This window comes from Gavialis gangeticus, unplaced genomic scaffold (assembly GCF_001723915.1).
Source record: "Gavialis gangeticus isolate Ggan-Ray unplaced genomic scaffold, GavGan_comp1, whole genome shotgun sequence".
NCBI lineage: Eukaryota > Metazoa > Chordata > Crocodylia > Gavialidae > Gavialis > Gavialis gangeticus.
In genome coordinates this window covers 45,750,937-45,773,750 of record NW_017728996.1, presented here as the reverse complement: position 1 = coordinate 45,773,750, position 22,814 = coordinate 45,750,937, and the positions used below count along the sequence as shown (strand labels likewise).

The 22,814-nt window shown below is 37.7% G+C and overlaps 1 protein-coding gene across 4 annotated transcripts in view; it reads left to right on the top strand.

Annotated features, from left to right (window-relative positions):
• The window catches only part of SCAPER (S-phase cyclin A associated protein in the ER), a 454,172-nt gene that overhangs the window by 286,239 nt on the left and 145,119 nt on the right, over positions 1 to 22,814 (top strand). For all 4 annotated transcript variants that reach the window (XM_019504422.1, XM_019504423.1, XM_019504424.1 and 1 more), the window contains 2 exons: positions 4,915 to 5,030; positions 21,838 to 21,961. In XM_019504422.1, the coding sequence (XP_019359967.1) occupies positions 4,915 to 5,030; positions 21,838 to 21,961 (240 nt within the window). The remainder of the gene's footprint in view (positions 1 to 4,914; positions 5,031 to 21,837; positions 21,962 to 22,814) is intronic.

Genomic DNA, 22,814 nt, shown 5'->3' with positions numbered 1-22,814 from the left:
TTATTAGACTAAGTAAATAGGGAAATTGTTCTTTGCAGACTTTGGGGCACAAATACTCCTCTTCAGGTGTAGGCAGAGTCTGCTGGTGTTTTGTGTGCTCTCCTGGGTGTAATAGAAGCCAAAATGCAGGTCTGTGGAAATGCAAATGTGTGGCAGTGAGGCTCAGAGGGAATAGGAGATAATAGGCTTGAGACAAGTAGGTGGAGAGAAAACGGGGAAATGTTGAACTGGTGATAGAATGCAGGTGTTAAAATGCAGATAGGTTACCTGGGTTTATCAGATGTCAGGCAGGTTATAATGCGTCATAAATCCAAAGTCTATATTTAGTCCATGATTTTTTTGTATCCAGTAGATTTATGAAGTGAGGTTTGTAGGGTAGTCTACAAAAGGTGTTTTGTAAATTCCCTTTGAGGATTAGAACTGAGAGACTAGAGAGACAGTGGTTGTCTTGTGAAAAGTCTGCACCCACAGGTAATTGGATATTTTTGTCTTTGTTTTCGGTGTGCATTTGTTCTGGTACACAGTTGTTGTTTGGTTTATCCTACATATTTTCTTTCAGGGCATTTAGTGCACTGGATGAGATATAATACATGTAATACATGTTGGTCTAATAAAAGATATAGGCAAGCAAGGTTTTTTGAGTAGATGTGATATCTTTTATTAGACCAACTGAGTAGTTGGAAAAAAAGTTCTTAGCAAGCGTCTGGGCCCAATCACCCATCTTCAGGCATACAAAGTCTCTGCTGTTCTGAGACTCCAAGGAATGAGAGAATCTGAAAGTGTGGCAGGATGTCAGTGAGAATGTAAATAGGTAGCAGTTAGAAAGACAAACGGTAAAGCAGGGAAGGGGAGGGTAGAAAGCAAGGGAAGAAAAGGCCAAAGGGAGGAGTGATAGTAATACAAGGTAAAAAAGAGGCTGTCTGTGACAAAGGAAATAGCTGAAAATTAGGAAGACAAAGGGCAGAAAAATAGGGGAGGGGAGGGGATAAAAGGTGGGAGAGAAGAAGAATGTAAGAGGTCAAGTCTGGCAGGTACCTGGTGAATCGCATGTCAGGCAGGTTGTAATGTGTCATAAATCCAATACTGTATCCACTAGATTTATGAAGTGAAGTTCATTGGCTTGTCTAAGAAAGGTGTTTTGTAAGTTCTCTTTGAGGAATAGAACTGAGAGATTGGAGAGGGAGTGGTTGTCCTGTGAGAAGTGAGCGCCCACGGGTAGTTGGATATTCTTGTCTTTGATAGATTTTTGCTGTGCGTTCATTCTGGTGCACAGTTGTTGTTTGGTTTCTCCTACATATTTTCCATCAGGGCATTTGGTGCACTGAATGTGATATATAACATTTCCAAAGATGCAGTGTAAGATCCAGGAATGGTGATGATTCTGTTGTGGGGTATATTTATTGTGGGGGGGGTGGAGATGTGTTGGCAGGTTTTGTATTTCTTGTGCTAACCACCATTAGGTGTGGTTTGGGTCATAGGAAGTTTGCTTTTGGTGATGAGGTTAATCAGGTTCAGTGCTTGTTTAAAGGCTAGGATGTGTGGTTCTTGAAATATCTCTTTAAAAATTGGGTCTTCTAGTATTGGTTGTAATTGTTTGAGGATTTTCTGTGTAGGTTACAGGGAAGGGTGATATGTCATAAATAATGGTGTGTGATTTGTGGGGATTTTCTTTTTGTATTGCAGCAAATTTGTACATGGTATCTGGGTCGCTCTTTCAAAAGTTCAGTCTATCACTTTGGAGGAGTGTCTTTGTTGGCTGAACACCCTTTTGGGATTTGTGAGGTGGCGATCATCGGTATTCTTGCTGCAGATTCAGCGGTATCGGAGAGACTGGCTGTAGATTACAGCTTTCTTGGTGTGTTTAGGGTGATTGCTGGTCCTGTGTAGATATGTATGTTGGTCCATGGGTTTCTTATATACATTGGTTGGAATTTTACCATCTGGAATATTGATTGTGGTGTCTAAAAAGGAAATGCTGGTGTTAGAGTATTCAAGCGATGGAGGGGTGATGATTTTGTTGAATTTTTGGTGGAAATCAATCGGAGACTGCGGAATTTCAGTCCAAATGATGATGATGTCATCTATGTATCTCAGGTATAGTAAGGATTTGATGGTGCAGTTCTTGAGAAATTCTTCTAGGTAGGCCATAAAAGTTTTAGCATATTGTGGGGCCATTTTGGTGCTTATAGCTGTGCCCATGATCTGGAGGAAGTGATGATTATTGAAACTGAAGTTGTTGTGAAGTATATGAGTTCAATGATATCCTGAGGTCTGCACTCTGACTTGTAATCTTGTTCTTGTAGATATGTGAGGCTTTTTTCCAGCTACTCAGTTGGTCTAATAAAAGTTATTACACCTGCTCTAAAAACCTTGCTTGCCTATGTCTTTAGTCCAAAATGGCTACAGCCAAAAACCCAGGTAATAAAAGATATCACATTTACCCAGAGAACCTTATCTGCCTTCCTTTTATGGGCATACAAAGGGATTAGTGGTAAAACACTGGAAGGCGAGCAGCATTCAAGTGGAAGTAGCCCAAATCCACACTACAGAGTAGTCCTGTTAGCAGCTGATGGCTACTTGCAGACTTTAAAAAAAAATAAATAAACAGACTTTACCAGAAGAAGCGGTGAGATACTTTGACCAGTCTCTGCAGTGTCTGTATAGATTGGGCATTTCAGCAGGGCTTTTTGATGCTTTTAGCTAATAGCTGATTCAATCAGCTATTAGATAAAAGTGCCAATAAGCCCTACTAAAGTGCCTGATATGTACAGATGCTGCAGAACCAGGCCCAACTAAGGCTCTGCCTCTTCTGGGCATGCTCTGGGCTCAATGCAGGAACACACCAAGTTTAAAGTAAAGCGCCGTTTTTGGGTTTTGCTTTGTTTTTTTTAATGTCTGCAAGCAGCTATGGTGATGAGCACGAAATCAAGCATTAGCTTATAACCTTGATGGGGCACCACTGCATTCAAGTTAAAGGTTTTTATAGTTGATGGGATTCAACGTATGAGCAAAATATGAGGTATAACTCAAAAAAATCTTTCAGTGAAGGCATACCCTAAGTGTAGACTGAACTAATATTGTCTCCTAGAAATTGTGTTAAAAAATAAACCTAAAGGGAATTGCTAATTGATTATTTTAACTGCTTGTATAAATTGATACACACAGGGAGATTTCTGCTCATTTTATTGCATTTACATCCTTTGAAGATAAGCCTTTACCTGGCTGCGTACAAATCTACAGACAATTCTCATGAGTCAAGCAAAATTGCTTCCTTCACATGCTAGCTCTCAATGTGGTAGTAAAATGCTTCTTAATGAATCTTGGTAGATCAGCAGGGACAATTTTGTTGAGGAAGTCATTTAAATATGTCTAAATGTTTGCTTGAGAGAGAGAAACTTGCTGAAGAGAATTTTCTCAAATAAAATTTGCATATTGTTGTATTGGTTTCTGATTCTAATTTTGGCAAGGAGAAACTTTTCCTGTACTATGAAATCATATTAAGATATGTAAAATACATTTCTGAACATTGAAGTATTTTTAATAATTGAGAGGCATCTCCAATATAATACAGCCCTCACAGCATGGTAGGCCCTTTACTCACTAGTAATAATAATAACCAGAACAAAAGCAATATATTTTTATTTTATAAAATTACTGATGTTTTTTGTAGATTGTTTATGCAAACACTTGGAATGCACAATTATAAAATAGTTTCTCATTAACTAAAAATGTTCCCAGCCTTAACAAAATTACAATTAGATGGATAAACAAAAACAATAGAAGCAATCAGTAAAACATTACAAGTTGTAATAACTGTTACATTTCCAGGGGGAAGATTTATTGGGTTTGTGTTTTGTTTTGTTTGTTTGTTTGTTTTTAAGTGAAGAAAGATTAAATTAATTAAATTTCTGGGAGAGCAAGTTTCAAACGATTAGGTCTGCTGTAGTAAACACTTCATCATTTACCAACTTCGGTTCAATGGCAGAACCCTTAGGCAGGAGGTATCAGAGCATGAAAACCAGTTTGGTGGGTAAAAAAGGAAGTCTCAAATATAAACTGAGCCAATACCAATTCAGAGCTTTGTACACAAGTAAAGGTTGTCTAAATTGAATCTGCCATTTAATAAGCAGCCAGGCTAAAACGCACGAAGTAGATTGAATATGATTATGAAGCTCAAACACTTGAACAACTATTCTACTGCCTTCTGTACTAGTTGCAAGTGGGGAATCTGTGTAAAGCAGAATTATACTAAGTGAGCCTTAAGGTCAAGAGAGCATGCATTGCTATCCCCAGATCATCACATGATATAAGGACATAACTTGCCCATACTGCCTAGCTGAAAGTTACATTGCTGAATCACATGTGACAAATGGCATTCCTTAGATCAAAAATCTCCACAGACTCTTTAACCTGACTTACAGTTCCCTAGTTAGTCCCCTCAAATTGAAAACACAGATTGATCCTTGTTGGATACCTTGCTTCAGAAACTTATCGCCAGTGATTTGATTCTAGTCTTCAAGCACAATCAGGAGATAATTCATCATCCTGATGAGCATTCAGCTCCTAAAGAGTTTTGCTATTGACTTCATATCATTATCTCATAAAACATTTAAAATAGTTGACTTCTGGGTTTGGTGTTTATTATAAAGTTACAGCTGTATAATATTATTCAAATAAAACATTCAAATAATGTTAACTACTGTTTTTCCTGAGGACTACTCTTCTCTGTACTTTGGCAGTGAAAGAAATGGTGCACAAAATAAAAATGTGAGCTATTTGATGCATTTGTATACTGAGACTTTATTGAGTGTACCTCAAAGCTGTTACATATCAGACATCTTTCAAAATCTGAAGTTTTGAATTTCAGTTATATTTTCTGTAGATGTTTATATCTCTGTAATTGTGTTTATCCAGAACATGGCAGATCAGATCTCATTTCGGGTCGCAGGAGGACTGACAGCTCTTGAACACATTCTTCAGATAGTGATGTCTTCTACAAATCTGAATGCAGTTTCACGGATTCCTGTTAAGTAAGTATAATGTTCCAGTTGCCACTGTAGATTGTGTCATTCCTTATTGAAGCTATTTCTTTTTCTCTGATTATATTTATTTTGATAATTTATCTGTCTGCTTCTGTTCCTTCTCTTGTACTACTAAAGCTAAAAATCAAGGGCCACATTCTGCACTGCCATTTAAGTCTTGGAAAGCAAATGGAAGACATTATTTTCCCTTTCCTCTCTTCTTCCTCCCCCTCCCCCCCAAAAAAGGCTCTAAGGAGAGTTTTAAAACTTCAGGTGTTTCAGTATCACTGTATCTAAGCATGATATCCATCGGAAGCAGTCTCCCTGTCTATCCAAAGCAATGCACATTTAGTCTGGGACAGCAGGGACTTACTACCTCTACAAACAATTTTAAGAAGTTACACTATAAAGGTCTAGGGCTTTTGTTTTGTGCTGTGTCAGTTTTATTCAAGTGTTTTTATGAGTTGTGTTCCTGTTTTGATCCGAAGTGAAAGAGTTACTCTTATGTTACTGGCTGGATTTGTTATTAGCATTAATCATAATACACTGGCAGTGTAGAAATGCAGTAATAATATGATTTCCTTCTTTATTTGACCTTCTAGCTCTAAAATGTACAAGAGCAGAATAAAAAGTCCTTAGAGAAATGATAATCAAGCCCAAAATAATCTCTCCTGCACTGCATGCTGTGCTCAGAAAAAGTGATAACAGCCAAATTTTAATATGCTTATAAATAGCATTATTACATGCATTTCCTTCCCATGGATTTTGCAATATAAATTATCCCTGATAGAAGAAGAGGATGGGGGTGCATGTTATAGACTAACTGAATCAGAAGCACCTCTACTCTACCTTTTACCTGTCTTTACACCAACACAACTAACTACCTCTCTCTCACATCAGGTAGGCATAGTCTGTTGTAAAATGTGATCTCTCAGACTGACATCACCAGAACAAAAACACAAGAGGTAGAATACTTCTCTGAGTTTCCTGCTTGCACTAGGAGCAAAGAACAAGGCATTTGCTTCCCTTATTTAAGGGGATACACTTCCTCCTGGTCTGGCCAGCTCCACAGAACAGCAAACAGGGATGTTTTTTTCTTCTGTATTGTTTCCACGATAAGCAGCTCAGTAGTAGCCCTTGTATTCCTACAAGCACAGGAGCTGTAATTTTAACTGGCCTTTATATGAGCTGTGCAAAGGACAGGGAGCTCTTTCATTTTCCTCACACTGTGTGGCCACGTAAGAGCCTGCCACAGTTTAACCCTAAATGATTAGCATGTGCATCTGTTACACATTTTTTTGTTTCTTTCTAATTTATTTTTAAAAGTATGTTTGAACTTTGGCAGGGTTTTGTTACATGAGATTTGAAAAAACAGTGTTTATATTGCAGAGAAAATGTTGTTTAAACTTTATTGGACAGTATGAAAATGTATTTGTTCTGAAAGGAACTTGCTGTGCCAATAAATAAAGTCCAACTTCAGCTGTAGACTTTGTGCACTAGAAAAAATTCCAAAAGATATATCAAAGTTTTTTTCCTTCTTTCACAGCAGTTATACATCCTATGTGTGATTCAGGCCAGTGTAATTGATTTCTCCCATCCATGAACATCAGATTGACTCATTTTTAAAGGAACAAAACTGCTTTTTAAAATTTTTTTTTCCTAAAATGTAGTACTCTGTATTAATAGATAAGTTGATCTGTGCAATGTGTGCACAAAACAAGTATCTAGGGAGAACATAAATAAATATTATATCAGTTTTATATGCCTAGCAGATCCAGAGAGATATATTTAACACCAACTCTGCTCCACTATTAGAGTGGTTCATTCCAAGTTGCTGCAAGTTGTAATGTATAGTAAGCATCCATAGAATAGAAGCCTAACTTTTTTTCAGAACGAATGGAAAACAAAGTGAAATCCCAGAAACACATATCATTGAAAGAATGATGTTGAATGGTATTGCTATTGTAGCTGCAAGGATATGGTGTACCGTCCCACCTTGGGATGGGACTATATAAAGAGGAGGAGAAAGTTGAACAAGGAGAAAATGGCTCAGAAGCTGAATGGGTTCTGTAACCAGCAGTCAGTCCCTTGGGTTCTGGGTGAAAAACTGAACTTGAGCCCACAGATTTTTTGCAGGACAGAAAGCCCATGAGGTGAGGGCTTTCTAAGTTGTGTGGAGATCGCTTCTTCTCTGAGGCATAGGAGGTAAGGACTTTATGAACTGTTGTGAAATAGCTCCTGCCCCTAAGGCTGTTCTGAAGATGACAGACTTTCATTTGCTTGTTCTAGTTTTCCTCAGCTTGAAGCACTGTTATGGTGAATAATTGTAGAAGGTAAAAAGAAATATGCTCAGATAATTGAGTTATTTTTATTCTCAAGGAGTTCACTTGGCACTTCTTAAGGAAGAACCTTAGTGGAAACCACTAGTCACTTGCAGCATGCTAATTGGTTTGTAAAAAGAATTATTTTAAGAATACTATGCACAGTTAAAATACAACAAAGGTTTAGTCTTCATGTTTTTCTTTCCTAGCAGGGCATCCATCTTCTTTTTAGCTGGCAGTCACTATGTGTAGCTAATTAATCTTTAACTTGTATCCTCTATAAATTATCCACTGACCCTTTTTTTCCACAATATGTATGACCACTGCAACACTCTCTGAAAAGTTGCACAAAGATATTACTGGATCTTTATACAGTAGGATTTAAATAGAATACAGTTAACAATTTCTCCTTGAAGAATGTAGATGCTATTTGGAAGACTACCAAATTATCTTGTGCTGCCATAGCTCAGACCTGTCTTGAATTGAAATCAGCTAATTAGCTTTACTGTTAGCCAGCCCCATTATGTTATACGTTGTATCACATTGAAATCTGTTTATTTCTGTTTAGAATTTTTTTAAGCAGGGAAGCTGGTATGTTGGGCATTGCAGTTGCTAAATAGTGATGCATTATTGCCAGGAAATACAATTCAAAATCTAGTTATATATTCCTTCAGTGGCTGACTACCCTGCAGAAAAGCTGAATAACAAAAATGCAGCACATGGAGGAAAATAATAGTATTGTAACTTATTGCTGAATGAATGAATGAATGGTACAACTATGTTCTTTTTTTTTTTTTTTAAAAAGCCTATGAAGCATCTTTGATTTGTTATTAGTTAACAAGTGGAACAAATCTTGACCTGGTATTTGAAAATATCAAATATTGTCTAGCAATGTTTAATGCAAAATAGCCATTTTTGGAGTTTCCCTCCTGTAGACCAGTGGTCTCCAAAGTGGGGTGCGCAAGACGATTAATTGGGGTGCGGGAAGAAAATATTAGAACTTCTATTTATATTTATATAAATATACATATATTGGGGGAGCATGCTCAAAAATTTTTTACTTATAGGGGTGCACAATCAAAAATGTTTGGAGACCACTGCTATAGACAGTTAGTGAATCAGGTTGTGATTTGGGCTCAGTAAAACGTTTTGAAAACTCTGACAGAGCAGTTTTGCATTGGTAAGGAACATACAAATATGCCAGTTATTTTGATATTTTAGAGAACTTTCAAATCAGGGCCCCCAGTCAGTCCATGCAATGGATCCTTTTGCTGGAATCTTATGTTGTATTTGTATGCAGGACACAGTTGTGTTTGTCATAAATTAACCTGCATAAGTTAACCTTGGTGAAAATTAGCATAACGGTTTCGAAAGAGCCATTCTGAGATTAATTGTAATAAAATGGCTCCTGTTTAGTAGGATTTTACATTGTGTACATATTATGTATATTCTAGTACTGAATGTAATCCATGTTAAAGGTCATAAGCTAATTTATTGTATTTCACAAGATGAAAAACTCCTTTCAGAGTTAAATATCCCAGTCACTTCAGCATAGTAGTATGGCCAGATCATCAGGAAGCACAAATAGTGTACTAAATAAACTTAGTTTATGCTCTACATCATCAGCATTTCAATTGGAAATGTTCTTGGTTTTTAGTTGGGAAAGGTTTGGGATTCATCAGAAACTTTCAGAAATGTTTGCTGACTGGACTCTAAATTAATCAAACGGATGGATTAATTAGAGAAATTTTAACAAAACTGTTTTATGTTTGAGGCTGAAAATTTGTCTCCTGAGTTTCAGCCTAATGCAAATCAGGGTGGAAGATATTTAAACCTTTCAAAAATGAAGTTCAAAGTGTAAGTACAAAGCCACAGTGTCAACCTTCAGCTATTTTTACTCCATAAACAAATGTGAAAGATAGTTTATATGTTTATAAACATATTTAAAATAATGAAGCTAACATTGTGATTTAAAGTGTATCTATTAAAGTATATAAAATAAACATGTATTGGCACTCTTTCAGATTTGACTATGATTCATCCACATCATGATTCTTTCCCAAATGAGCCATTGCCAGGAACAGAATCAGTTTGATTTCACAGGTGGAAGATGATAATACAGTACCCACCTGGAACTCTTATATTGTAGAACTTAATAATAAGTGCTTGTGTGGATCAGTAATCATCATATTATAGGAACTTCATGAGTGGAAAAGCTTGCAAAATATGTTTTGCTTAATTTTGTTCTAAAAATAAGTCAGGATTGATCTTTTTCAAACTATATATATTTATTCTAACTCACTGAAGTAGCAAGGCATTTTCATTGTTTTTCTAACAATTTCTCATATAGTGCATTTTTTTAAATGAAAGTTGCAGTCTATATGTTTGCAACTGCTTGTAAAAATCACTGACAGTCTATATCTAATATCAGACTCGGGGCCCTGTCACACATGCAGAATTAAAGCTGAATAGAAACAAACTATAAAGTTGTTACACATTTTCAAGCATTAATTTCGTAACTGGATGGCTCTCTTTATAGCTGGATGGACATTTTTATGGTGTGATAATTACTTCACACCTGTGCCCAGTCTAATTTATTGTGCAATTAACCAGTGAATTGCTGAATATATGGAATGTGTGGCAGGAGCCTTTCACGTGTACATATAAACATTCCCTGTTCCCCTTTTAGTTTTCTCTTCTAATATTTGAAGGTTATGTTGTACAAAATAGTAGTTTGAAGTGTTCATGTTAGTAGATGCCATAAACATAAAGGAATAATGGTGAATTGTGAATGTTTTACAGATTTATAGAAAAATGGAAGGCAAACTCTTTTTTTATTATTATTGATCACACACAGATGTTCTCAATGGAAGTATTGAATTCAGACTATCGAGACAGAAATTGCACATGGGCCTTGTGTTGTCTCTGTATAGTTGTGCATTTCTTTCTCCTTTGGAGACTTCAGAAATGTATGGCTATATCTTCCTACACATTTTTTTAATTTGGGGGCTGGAAAATGTCACTGTTCTTAAAGTTAGAAGGAAGCATTTAAGTAGTACTCTTCATGGTATAATCAAGATTTCTACCAGATTGTTTCCTGTCACCGACTATGGATCTTGGTTTGCAGATCAGAAGTTATGAAATATGTAAGTAGCGTTCGAGTCCCTGTCTTGAGCTCAGCGTGTTTTGGTTAACCTAAGCTTTTAATTGCTTTGTTTATTTTTTAGTTCATTAGAGATTCTTTTCTTTTGGTGTTGTAGAATGTGAACTGCAAGTTGTTAGGGAGTTTCCCTTTACATAATTTGAACAACATTGGACCAAGAGGTGTCTTTTACACAAAAAAAATGTTTACTGACTGCACTGTAAATTAATTCAACAAATGGATTGATTAGATAAATTTTAGCAATACAGTTATACATTTAAGGCTGAAAAATTGTTTATGGTTTGCCTTTGTCATATTAGGAAGGCGTCCTAAGGAGAATAGGGCTGAACACTCCCCATATTCCTGGGTTCACTGGCAGGCTTCAGAGTCAGAAGTCTGCCAGTAAAACTTCTCTGGCTTCATCTCTAGGACCTGTTCTCTAGTTCACTAGATACTGAGGATGCAAGAGAGTGGTTACTGGAGGCAAGCCCAGAGTAGCTCCACTGGTGAACTTCCAGCTGTAATGCATATCAGCAGACTCAAATGGGCAGGGCACGTTTGGCGCTATGCTCTGTGGGACCCACAGCTGACATTCCTGTGTCATCATGTTATTCATGCTCTTGTAGACCCAGGCATACCAGAGAATGTAACAAACCCACATAATATTTCTAAGTGGTATGTGTTCTGTATTTGGATCTTCGTTTTCACTGACAGCAATCAAAAGGCATATAACCAACGGCTTTTATACCCGTCTCAAATATTGTGCTGTAATAGATTATTCGACTCAGGAGCTGAGGCAGAGTGACCAACACAGCAGGTTTGGGCACTGCATTTCTTGGAGGCTTGCAGAAATAGCCCCTGCCATTGTCAGCACTGCAGCAGTCAGCATTGTCCTGGGCATGGACCTGCCCTTCTGTGCCGTTGACTATGACAATACTTGTTTTCCTTTCATTTATTAATATAAAGTCTTTTTTCTCACTGCAGTGTTTTCAGGCATTATACATGTTTAGTCTGTGTGGTTATCTGTCAAATATTATTACCCTTCTGAGGACTTCATAATACAATGTGTAGCTATCAAGCCTTTTTATAGAGTAATAGTCTATTGACAAATCTTCTCATTGGTATAAAGTCTGCTTTCTACTTCTTAAGTCAATGATTCTAAAACAGGGTGTTGTGGCACCCTGAGATGCCTTGAGATCCTTTCAAAGGTGCCACAGTTGCCATCACCATTATCGGTGTTAGGTGCGCAAACATGATTCACAAGAGAAACACAGAGATTACAAATAGGAATCCATAGTGTTAAAACATTCTGATCTGTTGTGGTCTTTCTGAGTTCTGTGCAACAGAAGACTTGTTCTATTATTTTTCTGTAGTCAAAAATGTGGGAAAGTTAGGCACTGGCATTGTCTGAGGAGTGCCTCAACTCTAAAAGATTGAGAACCACTGCCTTAAATGTACAATATAAGACAAATGTTGGAGTGAGTTTTTTATTCTTTTTTATGGTGCAAACCTGCCCCATCAGACAATTTCATAGCTGTTTTTTTTACAGAAACAAGGACAATAAATGTGCCTTGTCAGTAACCTGCAACTGAATTGTTGAGAGTTTTGATTCCACAGAGCATGACTGTGAACAGTTGGAGCAAGCTGAGACTAGACTTCCTTCGAACAACTGTTTTTCTGATGCCAGTTAACCCGATATCACCAAAAGTCAGATAAATAAATACATGGGGATTTTTTGAAGATGAAATGTTTGCCAACAAAACTGTCTCCTTTAAAGAGAAAATAAAAACAGTTGGTTATAGTTGTTTTTGGGTTTTTTTTAATGAATGAAAAACAGAGTTTAAATTAATGTTCTTCGTGGCTTAACTTTTGAAGGAAATCTAAAATTCACTTTTCAGAAATTGTTTTGGGTGTTGATATAATTTACATGCATATTAACTTTCAAAAGCTTGAGTCCCGTGAAACAGTGTTGCCCTGTGTTCAGCACTAATGCCAGCCAAGTAGTAAAACCCTGTACAAATAAGTTATATAGTGCCACTTACTTTTATTGTCTGCATGAATACCCACCCTAGAATAAGTCTGGCTGAAGTATACAGGTATACTTAACTAAAATAGATTGTTTGTGTGGCATTGCAATATTTAACCAGTAGTGCTCGTCTTAAATTAGGAATCTGTCATGGGGTTAAGCTATTTAGAAGTAGGTGAGGAGATTACATGGCCTATTATCTACACATCTCTTTCCCCAAAATCCTGGCAGCATGGTGCAGCTCAGAACTTTAATCCCATGTCTACAAGATAAAGCTTTATAATAAAAAAGATTTAACAGTATGCCTGTTGTTTTGTACTGATTGTTAGTTAGTTAGATCAGCAGGATAGCAAATGCTGAGAGAAGGATGTGACATTTGTAAGATGATTTGTGTTGTGCATTTTTCCCCTTCCCAAATAAAGCACTCAAAAGGGGTGGGGGGGAACCTTGGATTATGATAGCTTTATTATTGATATTAAGGTATTAAGAATTAGTGTCCAAGTGTGTTGTTATTTGTAAAACATTTTTTTTAATTTTCAGTATTCATTGACATTGTGGTTCAGTTGTTCCAGTTTCCAGCGTAAACCATAACTCAACATACTTGAATAAACGCATAGAATTCTGGGTTGCTTCACCTTTGGTGAAATTCCAATAAGAGTTGTATAGTAAGAAAGCCTGTAAATATTGGGTCTAACAGAACAGGAAACAAGATTCCTGCCTCTGCCACTGTGTCATATTTACTGCCTCAGGGCAATACATTTAACCTCCTTGTGTATCACTGTGTTTACCCATCTTTAAAGTGAGTAAAACAATATTTACCAATGCAAAATGATGTCAAGAGGCTTAATTAATTAATTTGAGAATACTTTGAATTCATTGGGTAAGTGTAAGTGGTGCTGTTTAAGTTCAATGTTTTAGTGTTAGTGGAATGATAGTGGACAAAGAGGAAAGCTATTTATTACAATTAAAAAGCTCATTGGAATAAAAAATACTTTTTTTCCTTGCATCTTGAGTCATACTGCCTCTTTCTTCCTTCATTCAAAGTTCATATTAGCATGAGAAACTAGGCCTGTGCGAAGTGGCTAGTTTTCACTTTGGATTCGGCTGATTTGGGGGACAGCGATTCGATTCGGTGATTCAAATCAGTGTCCTGAATCAATTTGGCCTAATCTGATTTGGAGGTTCAGCCACAGCCAAATCTCTGAATCGGCCCCATCCCCCGCCTGCTGTAAGTGGGTGCCCCGCCTGCCTTCCCAGCTCCAGGCTCTTTGAAAAAAAAAAGCCCCAACTCACCGGCTGCTGCCAGGTGTGTGGGGGGGGTGATCCCTGCTGCCCCCCTCTGCCCCATGCCATGTGGGAGGCTCTGCCACAAGCCCCGTGACCCCTGCCCGCTCTCCCAACCCCCCCATGGCTGCTCCGCCCACTCCAGCTCCTGGCCCTTTTAAAAGAAAAAAAAAAAAAAGCCCCAACTCACCAGCTGCTGCCCGGCAGTGGGTGATCCCTGCTGCCCCCTACTGCTCCATGCTGCAGGGGGTGCTCTGCTGTGAACCCCCAGAAGCCCCAAGGCCACTGCAGTAGCCAGTGAGTTGGGGGGGTTGTTCGTTTTTTTTAAAGGGCCGGAAGCTGGGGCTGGACAGGGCAGCCATGGGGGTGCTGGCAGAGCAGGTGGGGATTGGGGGGCTTGTGGCAGAGTCCCCTACACAGCGTGGAGCAGTGGCGGGCAGCAGGGATGGCCTCCCCACCTGGCAGCAGCAGGGGCTTTTTTTTAAAGAGGCGGGAACTGGGCCAGGCGGGGCAGCCATGGGGACTGCTGGGTGAGCGGGTGGGGGTCGGGGGTGCTCGGGGAAGCTGGGGGAACAGGTAGGGGATGGGGCCTGGCAGAGGTCCCCCCTATGGTCCCCTACCTTCCTTCAGCCCCCTGTCCCCTACTTACCAGCATGGAGTCCAGGTCCAGGTTCCTGCTGCAGCAAGCAGGGGCTGCCCGACTCACTGAAGCTGTCCAAATCTTTTCCAAATCAATTCAGACCTTTTAATTGGTCTCCTGATTCAATTCATATTCAGAGATTCACCCACCAAATCGGGCCATATCTCCTCTGAATCAAATCAGCCCCTGAAGCTTCGCCCAGCCCTATGGGAAACTCATTGGAACCAGAACTGTGGCATAGTATGTAGAAAATAATGTCTTCATAATAACATAAATTAATAAAATTGATAGTATTTTTTGTGTAAAATGAAAGATTTTTCAGTGAGAGGATTAACTGCCACCTTAGACTGGGAGGTTACAACCTGGATACCTGACACATGGAAGATACACAATTTTAGCCCATTTTTTTAAATGATATGTTCATATTTTCCCAAGCAGGAAGCAACTATGACCACTTGAAACCTGAGATCCTGCTCCTTCCTTAGTATCAAGGTAATTTGCATCATCACAGATCCTCACAGGAGGTGAGAGGCTCCATATCACCTATGACCTAACTGCCCAAAGGAGTTTTCCATGTATTGATTCCTCTGTGAAATACGAACTTTCATTTCTATCCAGGAGAACTTTTACAATCTTTTCTCCAATGCCTGATGAAAGGTGTTTGTGTCTGAAAGCTTGCAATTAAAAACTTTTTTTTTTTTTTTTTTTTTGCAAAAATCTTGTTGATCTGATAAAAGATATCATCTCTACTATGAGTCCTAATGACCTTGGATGGGGATCATTTTCAAATTTTCTCTTCCATTTTTTTACAACTTTTTACTTGCTTTAGAAGTACATATCTTGTAACAGGATTCTTAATTGTTCAGTCAGTCCTAAACTGTTCTTCATAAAGCCTGTTACCTGATGTGCAAAGTAGGTTTTCTTATAATCCTTTTCGCTAGGGTACTCCCTCTGGGGAAACACGCGTTGAAAACCAGCAGTTGGTGTAAGGGCATAAATGCTGTTTGAGGAGAATTACCTCTTTGCAAGATCAACATCCAAAACCTGCAACATCTGTCTCTCTTCATGCCCACTTCATCCTCTCTTTGTAACAGAGATGGATTTTAGATTTGTTAGGGTTTGAACAAAAAGCACTATTGCACCATTAAACCTGTATATGAACAAAGTATGCAGATAGAAGAAGCTCTGTATACTGTTTTGCAATGAGTAAATTGATAAGCCCAGGCTTCTGAACTGTATATAGGTATCTACTACATTTGTCATGCATGTAAATATTGGGACTGTCTGTACTTCATTTGTCACATGTCATATAACAGTTTCTATATGAGGCAGGAGGCAGATTAGATATACCTAAGCTTTTGTGAGCAAGAACTCATTTAATCAGATGCTATGAAAAGACATGGACAAAGTAGGCTCTCAAATAGAGGGATTCTGTAGAAGAGGCATAGGTTCCTAAATTAAATGCTACCTAGTAGCTGCGTCTACACATGCCATTATGGCGCCATTATTATTGCGTCGTCGTTTAGTACTTCCTTTCAGAAGTAGGAAAAGACGGCACAGTAACAGCCAGTACTGCACGATGCATGCCACACACGTTTATTTTTAGGCACTACATAACACATTGCTATGGCAATAATGGGGGAGCATGTTGTTACAGTGATGTAGCTACAGCATCGCAGTTTTGACCACAGACGCTATGTCACTGTAGACATGTAAACGCACCCAGTAAAAAATAAAGTATGGTTTGTGCTTCTTGTTTCTGCTTTAGTTAGTAACTGTGAGCAGGGTTTAGAGTGAGGAACCCTTTTGCTTGACCTAGATAATTTAAGATAGCATTGATAATGCACAGCATAAATAGGTAACTGAATTATGGGGCTGTAATTCCTTTGAGGGTTTATAATGGCATCATAAACCATTTGAGCGAGGCTCTATGGCTTATGCAGACTTCCGCACCTAAAGGTAGAAATATAGCCTCAGAAATCAACATTTGCCTGGTTTATTTTTAGTTGCATCCCATATCCATGCCTTGTCCCTCTTCTTTACATGGCCATTTTGTCCTTCTTTCTCCAGTCTTCTCAAAACACTGTATTTCCCACCTCCACTTGCTATTTTTCTATAAACAGCAAAACAGTTCTTTCTTCTCTTTTGTTGGCTCTGGATTTAGGATCCAGATAGCTTGTTCCACCCTCAGACTAACCCCGACCTCTCCATTTGATAATAGGCAAATTTATTGATACACAGTGATAACAGAAAAGAATCAATACAAACAATCAGGCAGTTCTATATATCTACCAAATCCTAGGGCTGTCATCAGAGTCAAAGTACATCTGACCAGGATGCAGGCTCCACTCTGAGGCTCTCTCTTAGGTGTCAGCAGCCTGAAGGTTGGATGACGAGGCCCATAGCCCCCTTCCAGTGGGGTATATGAGACAGGCTGCTGGTGTGCCCTCTGTCCATGGCAGCTTTGGAGACCCTTCCCAGGGGAATGGGAATGGGGACCGCTCTTGGGGAACAGAGTGGGACAAAGAGGGACCAGGAGGGAGGAGAAGGAGGGGCAAGACAAAGCGTGTCAGGGAGGAACCCTTTTTACTGTCAAGTCTCTGCTTCCGTTTTCTCCTTCCCTCCTGATGACTCTTCATCCGTGACTATCTCTGGTTGGTTGTCTCTCTGTGGTCACACATCCACATAGCCTTCCGGGCCTTCTCATTTGGTCTGTTCCCCCAGAACCAGGACTCAGGCTCCCCCGCTCTGAGGCCTTGGTAGCTGGTACCACTTATCTTGTGTTATGCGCAGTATAGTACATACTCCCTTGGTTCCCAGACTTTGTGTCCTTGTTGACCTTGTTGTGTTAGACAATATGGCTTATGCCCCCTCAAGTTTCAGGCTGTGTCCATCCATTGGCCTTGTTGTGTTAGACAGCCTGTCTGCCTCCAGGGCCAGGAGAAACTCTGAGTATGAGACCCAAGCTTCTTAGAAATGAAGTAACACCTGCTGCCCATTCTGAACCCTTGTAATGCATATATCTATACCAATAAGCCAATTCCCAAAAAGCAAACCTTTAAATACCATTTCTAAGCCAACACCTTTCACAGTAATAAAAACAATATTCAGGCATCTCTTCAGGTTCTGTTCCAACAGAACTGGTTGGTTAAACGTTTGCAATTCACCATTGTGGTAGCAGAACCATGCTTCTTATAAATTTTAAGTTTTTATAATATCTCCCCCAAGAATTGAGCTTTCAGGGGAGGAGGGAAGAGCAGGACTTGCATTTAATTCCAGTCTTTTGCTCTTGAAATTAACATATAAATCCTTATTTCCAAAGTTAATATGTTCATGGTACCTTGATTTTATGGGGTGAAAGGTTGTGACTTTTCACCCACATGTCATGGTGCACTATTACTAGTTTTGTGCGGTGGGACACTGTTATTTCTTTTCTATATTTTAGATACAGGTCATGGCTCTCCACTCATTTATATCGTGGTAAATTATGAGTCTCCACTGAAGACAGTAGTGATACACTGGCATATATTGAAGAGAGAACCAAGAGCATATAATGTAAAGTATTGTACTCTGACTTGCAGCTATTGATTGAAAGTTAACATGTTTCTTGTAAAAAATAAATATATAATGTGTGTGCACAGATTTTGGTAAATTTCCAAGTAGAACTTGTTTTTCGTAAACCAAACTTTATTTATCAGAAGTTGTGTATTTGTGGTTAGATTTTTTCTCAAGCAAACCCTTACATCAGAGGGTGGACTTATTACATGGATTGAGTACACATGCAATTTAACATGACTCTAAAGCTGATTTGCGGATGTGATATAAAGTTTAAAACAACATCAATAATCAATAAAAAAAACATTTTCATGCAAGGAACATGTTGTATTACCATAATGTAATTTTGATAGCTTTATCGATATATAATTTTTACATGTGAACTATAAAATGTTCTTGCCACAGAATGTCAGAAATACATTTAGGATTTGAAGCTGGTGAGTTTGAGTGGTATTCAGATAAAGTTCTTGCTTGACACATGCAGTATTCTGCTTGTCTCCGGGGCCATGTGCAGAAATGGTGACAGTTGACAGCTGTTGTTCCCCTAATAAGATTAAAGTAAAGAAATTAGTTGTGCTGACTTTAATCTGCCATTTAACACTGCAAACCACCTGGGGCCTGCTTCAGTGCTGACGCTTCCAATTTGAAATAAAAAATTATATAACTGCATCTTAGTTAAGAACATGTCTAAATACATTCTAATCACAGCAGTCTATAGTTAACAAGCTTATGTTATCAGTTAAAAAACCTTCTTATTGTATTGAAAAATTAATTTGACATGCATTTGCTTAAGTCACCCTTTCAAATGCATTACTTGATTCTTTGGCAAATTCAAATACTTTTTCTGACATAAGATTCATTTGGGAAATACAGAAGCAAGGGTGCGTTATTTCAGGTTAATTTATTCTACACCAAAGAGGAAAGTTTCTCCTTTTTGAGATCTAGAATGAGTATTCTTTGGAATTATGAAAAGTACCGTATAGCAATAAGAAAACTTTAAATAAATCATGATAAAAAGTTAACCTGCTGACTTCAAATTTGAAGGGTTAGAAAAATATATTTTCATATTTAAATTCATTGATCCTTACTTTACAATAGTGGATGACAGTTTTCCAAAAAGTGAAAAATTAAAATCTTTCCTTTACATTGAAAATGAACATTACCTTTTGTTGTTTTTGTTTCTAACTGTAAATGCATATGCTAAGACTTGGGTATGCTCTAGAGGGGGTGGAGTAGTGTAGTTGTAAACCCCTTTCAGTTGAGGATACCATGGGAGCAGCAGCCAGGGACTTCTAAGTCCCCAGATCTGGTAAAAATTCCTCCTCCACCTTTCCCCTTCATGCTCAGTGCACATCCCCCTCCCTCTCCTGCCATTGCTGCTATCACAGGACAAGAGGAGGCTTCAGAATGAACTGTTCCTGCCTGCTCCATTTGGGCTCTGTGAGGGGCTGGGCTCAGCCCGGGACAGCAGCATGGGCAGGCAGTTTCCTCCTGCCTGTCCAGTCCCCTGGTTGTTCCTTACCAGCTCAGAAGCAGGTATAGGGAAAGAGAATTTCTGCCACTGCTGCTGTCTCTAGCTGATCCTAGCTCCATGTGTTTATGTATTGATTTATCATCACTAAGAAGTATAACTAAGTCATCTGAGAAGTAATTTTTCAATATAACTGTTGGGAACAAAAATGAAAGATATAAACCTCTAAAATCACAACAGGAAGAGAGAACTTAGTTGCACAGGATACATTTAGTTTTAAACATTATACATAAGAAGCATGCTAATTGAATTTTCCATGGGGATTATCACTGTAGATTGAAACCAAACAAATTGAAACTCTGCTGCCCAGTAAGTAGTGATTAGATACTGTACTTATTCCATTTGAACCACATTACCAAAAGATTACTTTCCAGTCAAAATGAATATGTTAATTTATAACAAGACAGTAGAATACTACAATACAATTAATAATATGGTGATTTTGAGTAAATATTATTGGCTATGATTCTATTTAGTTTTATTCCATTTTAACATTTGCCAGTTTCAAGAAAAACAAAACATTAAACCCAGTTAAATTTTTGGAAATAAATTAATTTGGTAGTTTGTAGTGATGTTACAGCTATGATGGTCCAGGAAATATGCTAGAGACAAGATTTTTTGTGGGTGATATCTTTTATTGGACCATGGTTTAGATAGACTTAGGCAAGCTTTTGAATGAAATGCGTTCTTCTTCAGGTCTCAGGTTTTAAATGAATTTACTGTTACTCATATCTAATATCTATTTCACAGCTTCTTTAAAGAAGTTTGTCAGTTAGTGCTACTTACCCATTTTAAAGTGTGAATTTTCACTAACGCACTCTGTTTTTGTGTAGTCTATTGAACCTGCTTAGGCCCCCATCACACTAGTATGTGAGTACTTCCTAGGTGGAAAGTGCCACTGACCCCACATGGAAACACATGCCTGAGTTACATCACAGTCTGTTGATCCCAAATTGCTCTTATTGGCCATTTTCTGAACCCCAGATAAGACCATCATGGAAGAAAATTGTCCCTGATTACAAGGAGTTGCTGGAGATTTCTTGGGTATTTAAAATTAGGTATAAAAATAACCTGCATCTCTGCTGCCCTTTAGAAAGATTAAGTTGTTTATTGGTTTTATTGTTTTATATATTTTTGTCATTGTGCCTTTGTGCTTATTAATAGGCAAGCGAAGACATTTTTAAAGAGAAACTACATCAACAAATGAGCTTTACATTTATACTAGAAGTGATACAATCCTTGGTCTCGTGTACCTTTTTGTGTGACTGAGTGTCATAGGCTTGGTTCCAACTTCCATGAAAGCCTTGTCACAACTAAAGCATTCACCTTGAACAGGTGTAAATGAAGTGGAATGTTAAGAAGAATAAGGCCTATATTTTGAACCATTATGACTTATATTGTTTAACTATTTCCTTTTCCTCTCCCCAGTTTTCCAGAATGAGTTCTCTCCCTTGTACAGTTATAAACGTGCCACCTTTCTTCCAGTCAGACATGTAAATACAGATCTCTTCACAGCTATTGTTATACTATTCATGCTTTCTGACTCCATAATGGGTACACCAGTGATTCACAAGTCCAGAATAGCCTTTCAGGTGACATGCAGCCTGATGCAAAAGGATGGCGTTTCACCTGTTCATTGTTCTTTTGTCAAGCAGAAATTACTTTACCGCCGCCTCTCCTCTGACTGGTTCACTGAGAGTCCAAGCCAGCCCTTCTATAAAGCAGGATGATGTTACTGCTTTACCTGCAAGAAATGCTTCTATAGCTTTCTACCTGATGACTCTGATGTCATGTGCTGATAGTAAAATGTTACCTTTTCAAATGGTGCAGTTACCTGATACTACATCTATACTCTTTCACATACAGTATTTCTAGTGTACCTATAATGAAAATGAAAAATATCAAAAAAGTTTTTGTTGAAGAAAGTGGTGTTGTGTGCATGCGCACGTGTGTATACCCGATATAAACCTTTGCCCTAATATGTACGTATGCTCACACATAAATACACAGTTGTCTGCACACATTAATATATGTGAGCTTAGTCTTTAAAAAAAACATATTTCGAGGTGCATAATTTAGTTCCAGTTCTAAAACAAATACAGTGCAGAATTTGGAATATGTGGCTACACTGAAAACAATTGCATTTGTGTCAATAGTTATTTTATCTACTTAATGCTAGTTTGTGTATTCTGTGGAAAATAAATTAATTTGTATTTAAATTACTGGATTATAGGTTGCCTGATATTGATATTTGTTTTTCTAGATTAATAAAATTAAATAAAAATTATTGACATTCCTTTTTATTTTTACTTTTTAGGTCACTCTGCAATACAGTACATGCTTATAACCTGACCTGCAGTAATTGTGTAGAAAACTGCACCTATATTCTTTTTAGTAACAAGATAACCTTTTTAATGGACTTGTTGATGCATCAGTTAATGGTATGTAGAATTTTTACCTTGACTTAGAAATTTAGTCTGTTTGCTTAGTGCCAGTATATTAGAATCTCTGGGATGTAAGAACACTAGTAAAAATATAGGAAGCAAATGTATTGCTACAGAGGTGCTTCAATTTAATTTTTTTTGTTTGGACTAGGAAAATTAAAAAACTGAGTAGGTTTATATTAGTACTCACATATGTCTCAGCACTCAAAATATGCACGAATTGGAGCAGTAAGACTTTTTTGTTTTGTATACTTGACTAATGTATTTATACTGGACTTGTTATAGAAGCTGAAAATGCTGCTAGCACACTCTGAATATGTTCATGAACCAACTAAAAGGCATATCAAATGCGTATTCAGTGGTCTATCTTTAACTCTTCTTGTTCTTTACAGCTTTGATTCCATTGGTAATAACACTTAAAATATTTATCTTATCTGTATTTCCTAACATGTTCCATTCTAGAATCTTTTAATATCTAAATTTAAAGCCTGCTGAATGAGTAGCCATAATTTGATTTACAGAAGTAGTTAAGTAGTAAACCTATTTAACTGAGAAACTTTAATTTCCCAATGTTTTATTTAATTTCAGATATCATTTAATATTTTATTTGAAAAGTCATTTTTAATTCATAGAGACCTGCTCATCATGAGATATTTAGTCTAGATTTTCTACTTGTAAATTGTGTGTATGTATTTTCATGAGCCAAGCAGTTTGTTAATTGAAAAGTTATGTACATGCCTTAAATAATTTATGCAACACTGTTAGAATCAACAAGCCATAGGACTGTTGATGAACACTTAAAAAAAAAAAAAAAAAAAAAAAAAAAAAACCCCACAAAAGGCCCTTGAAC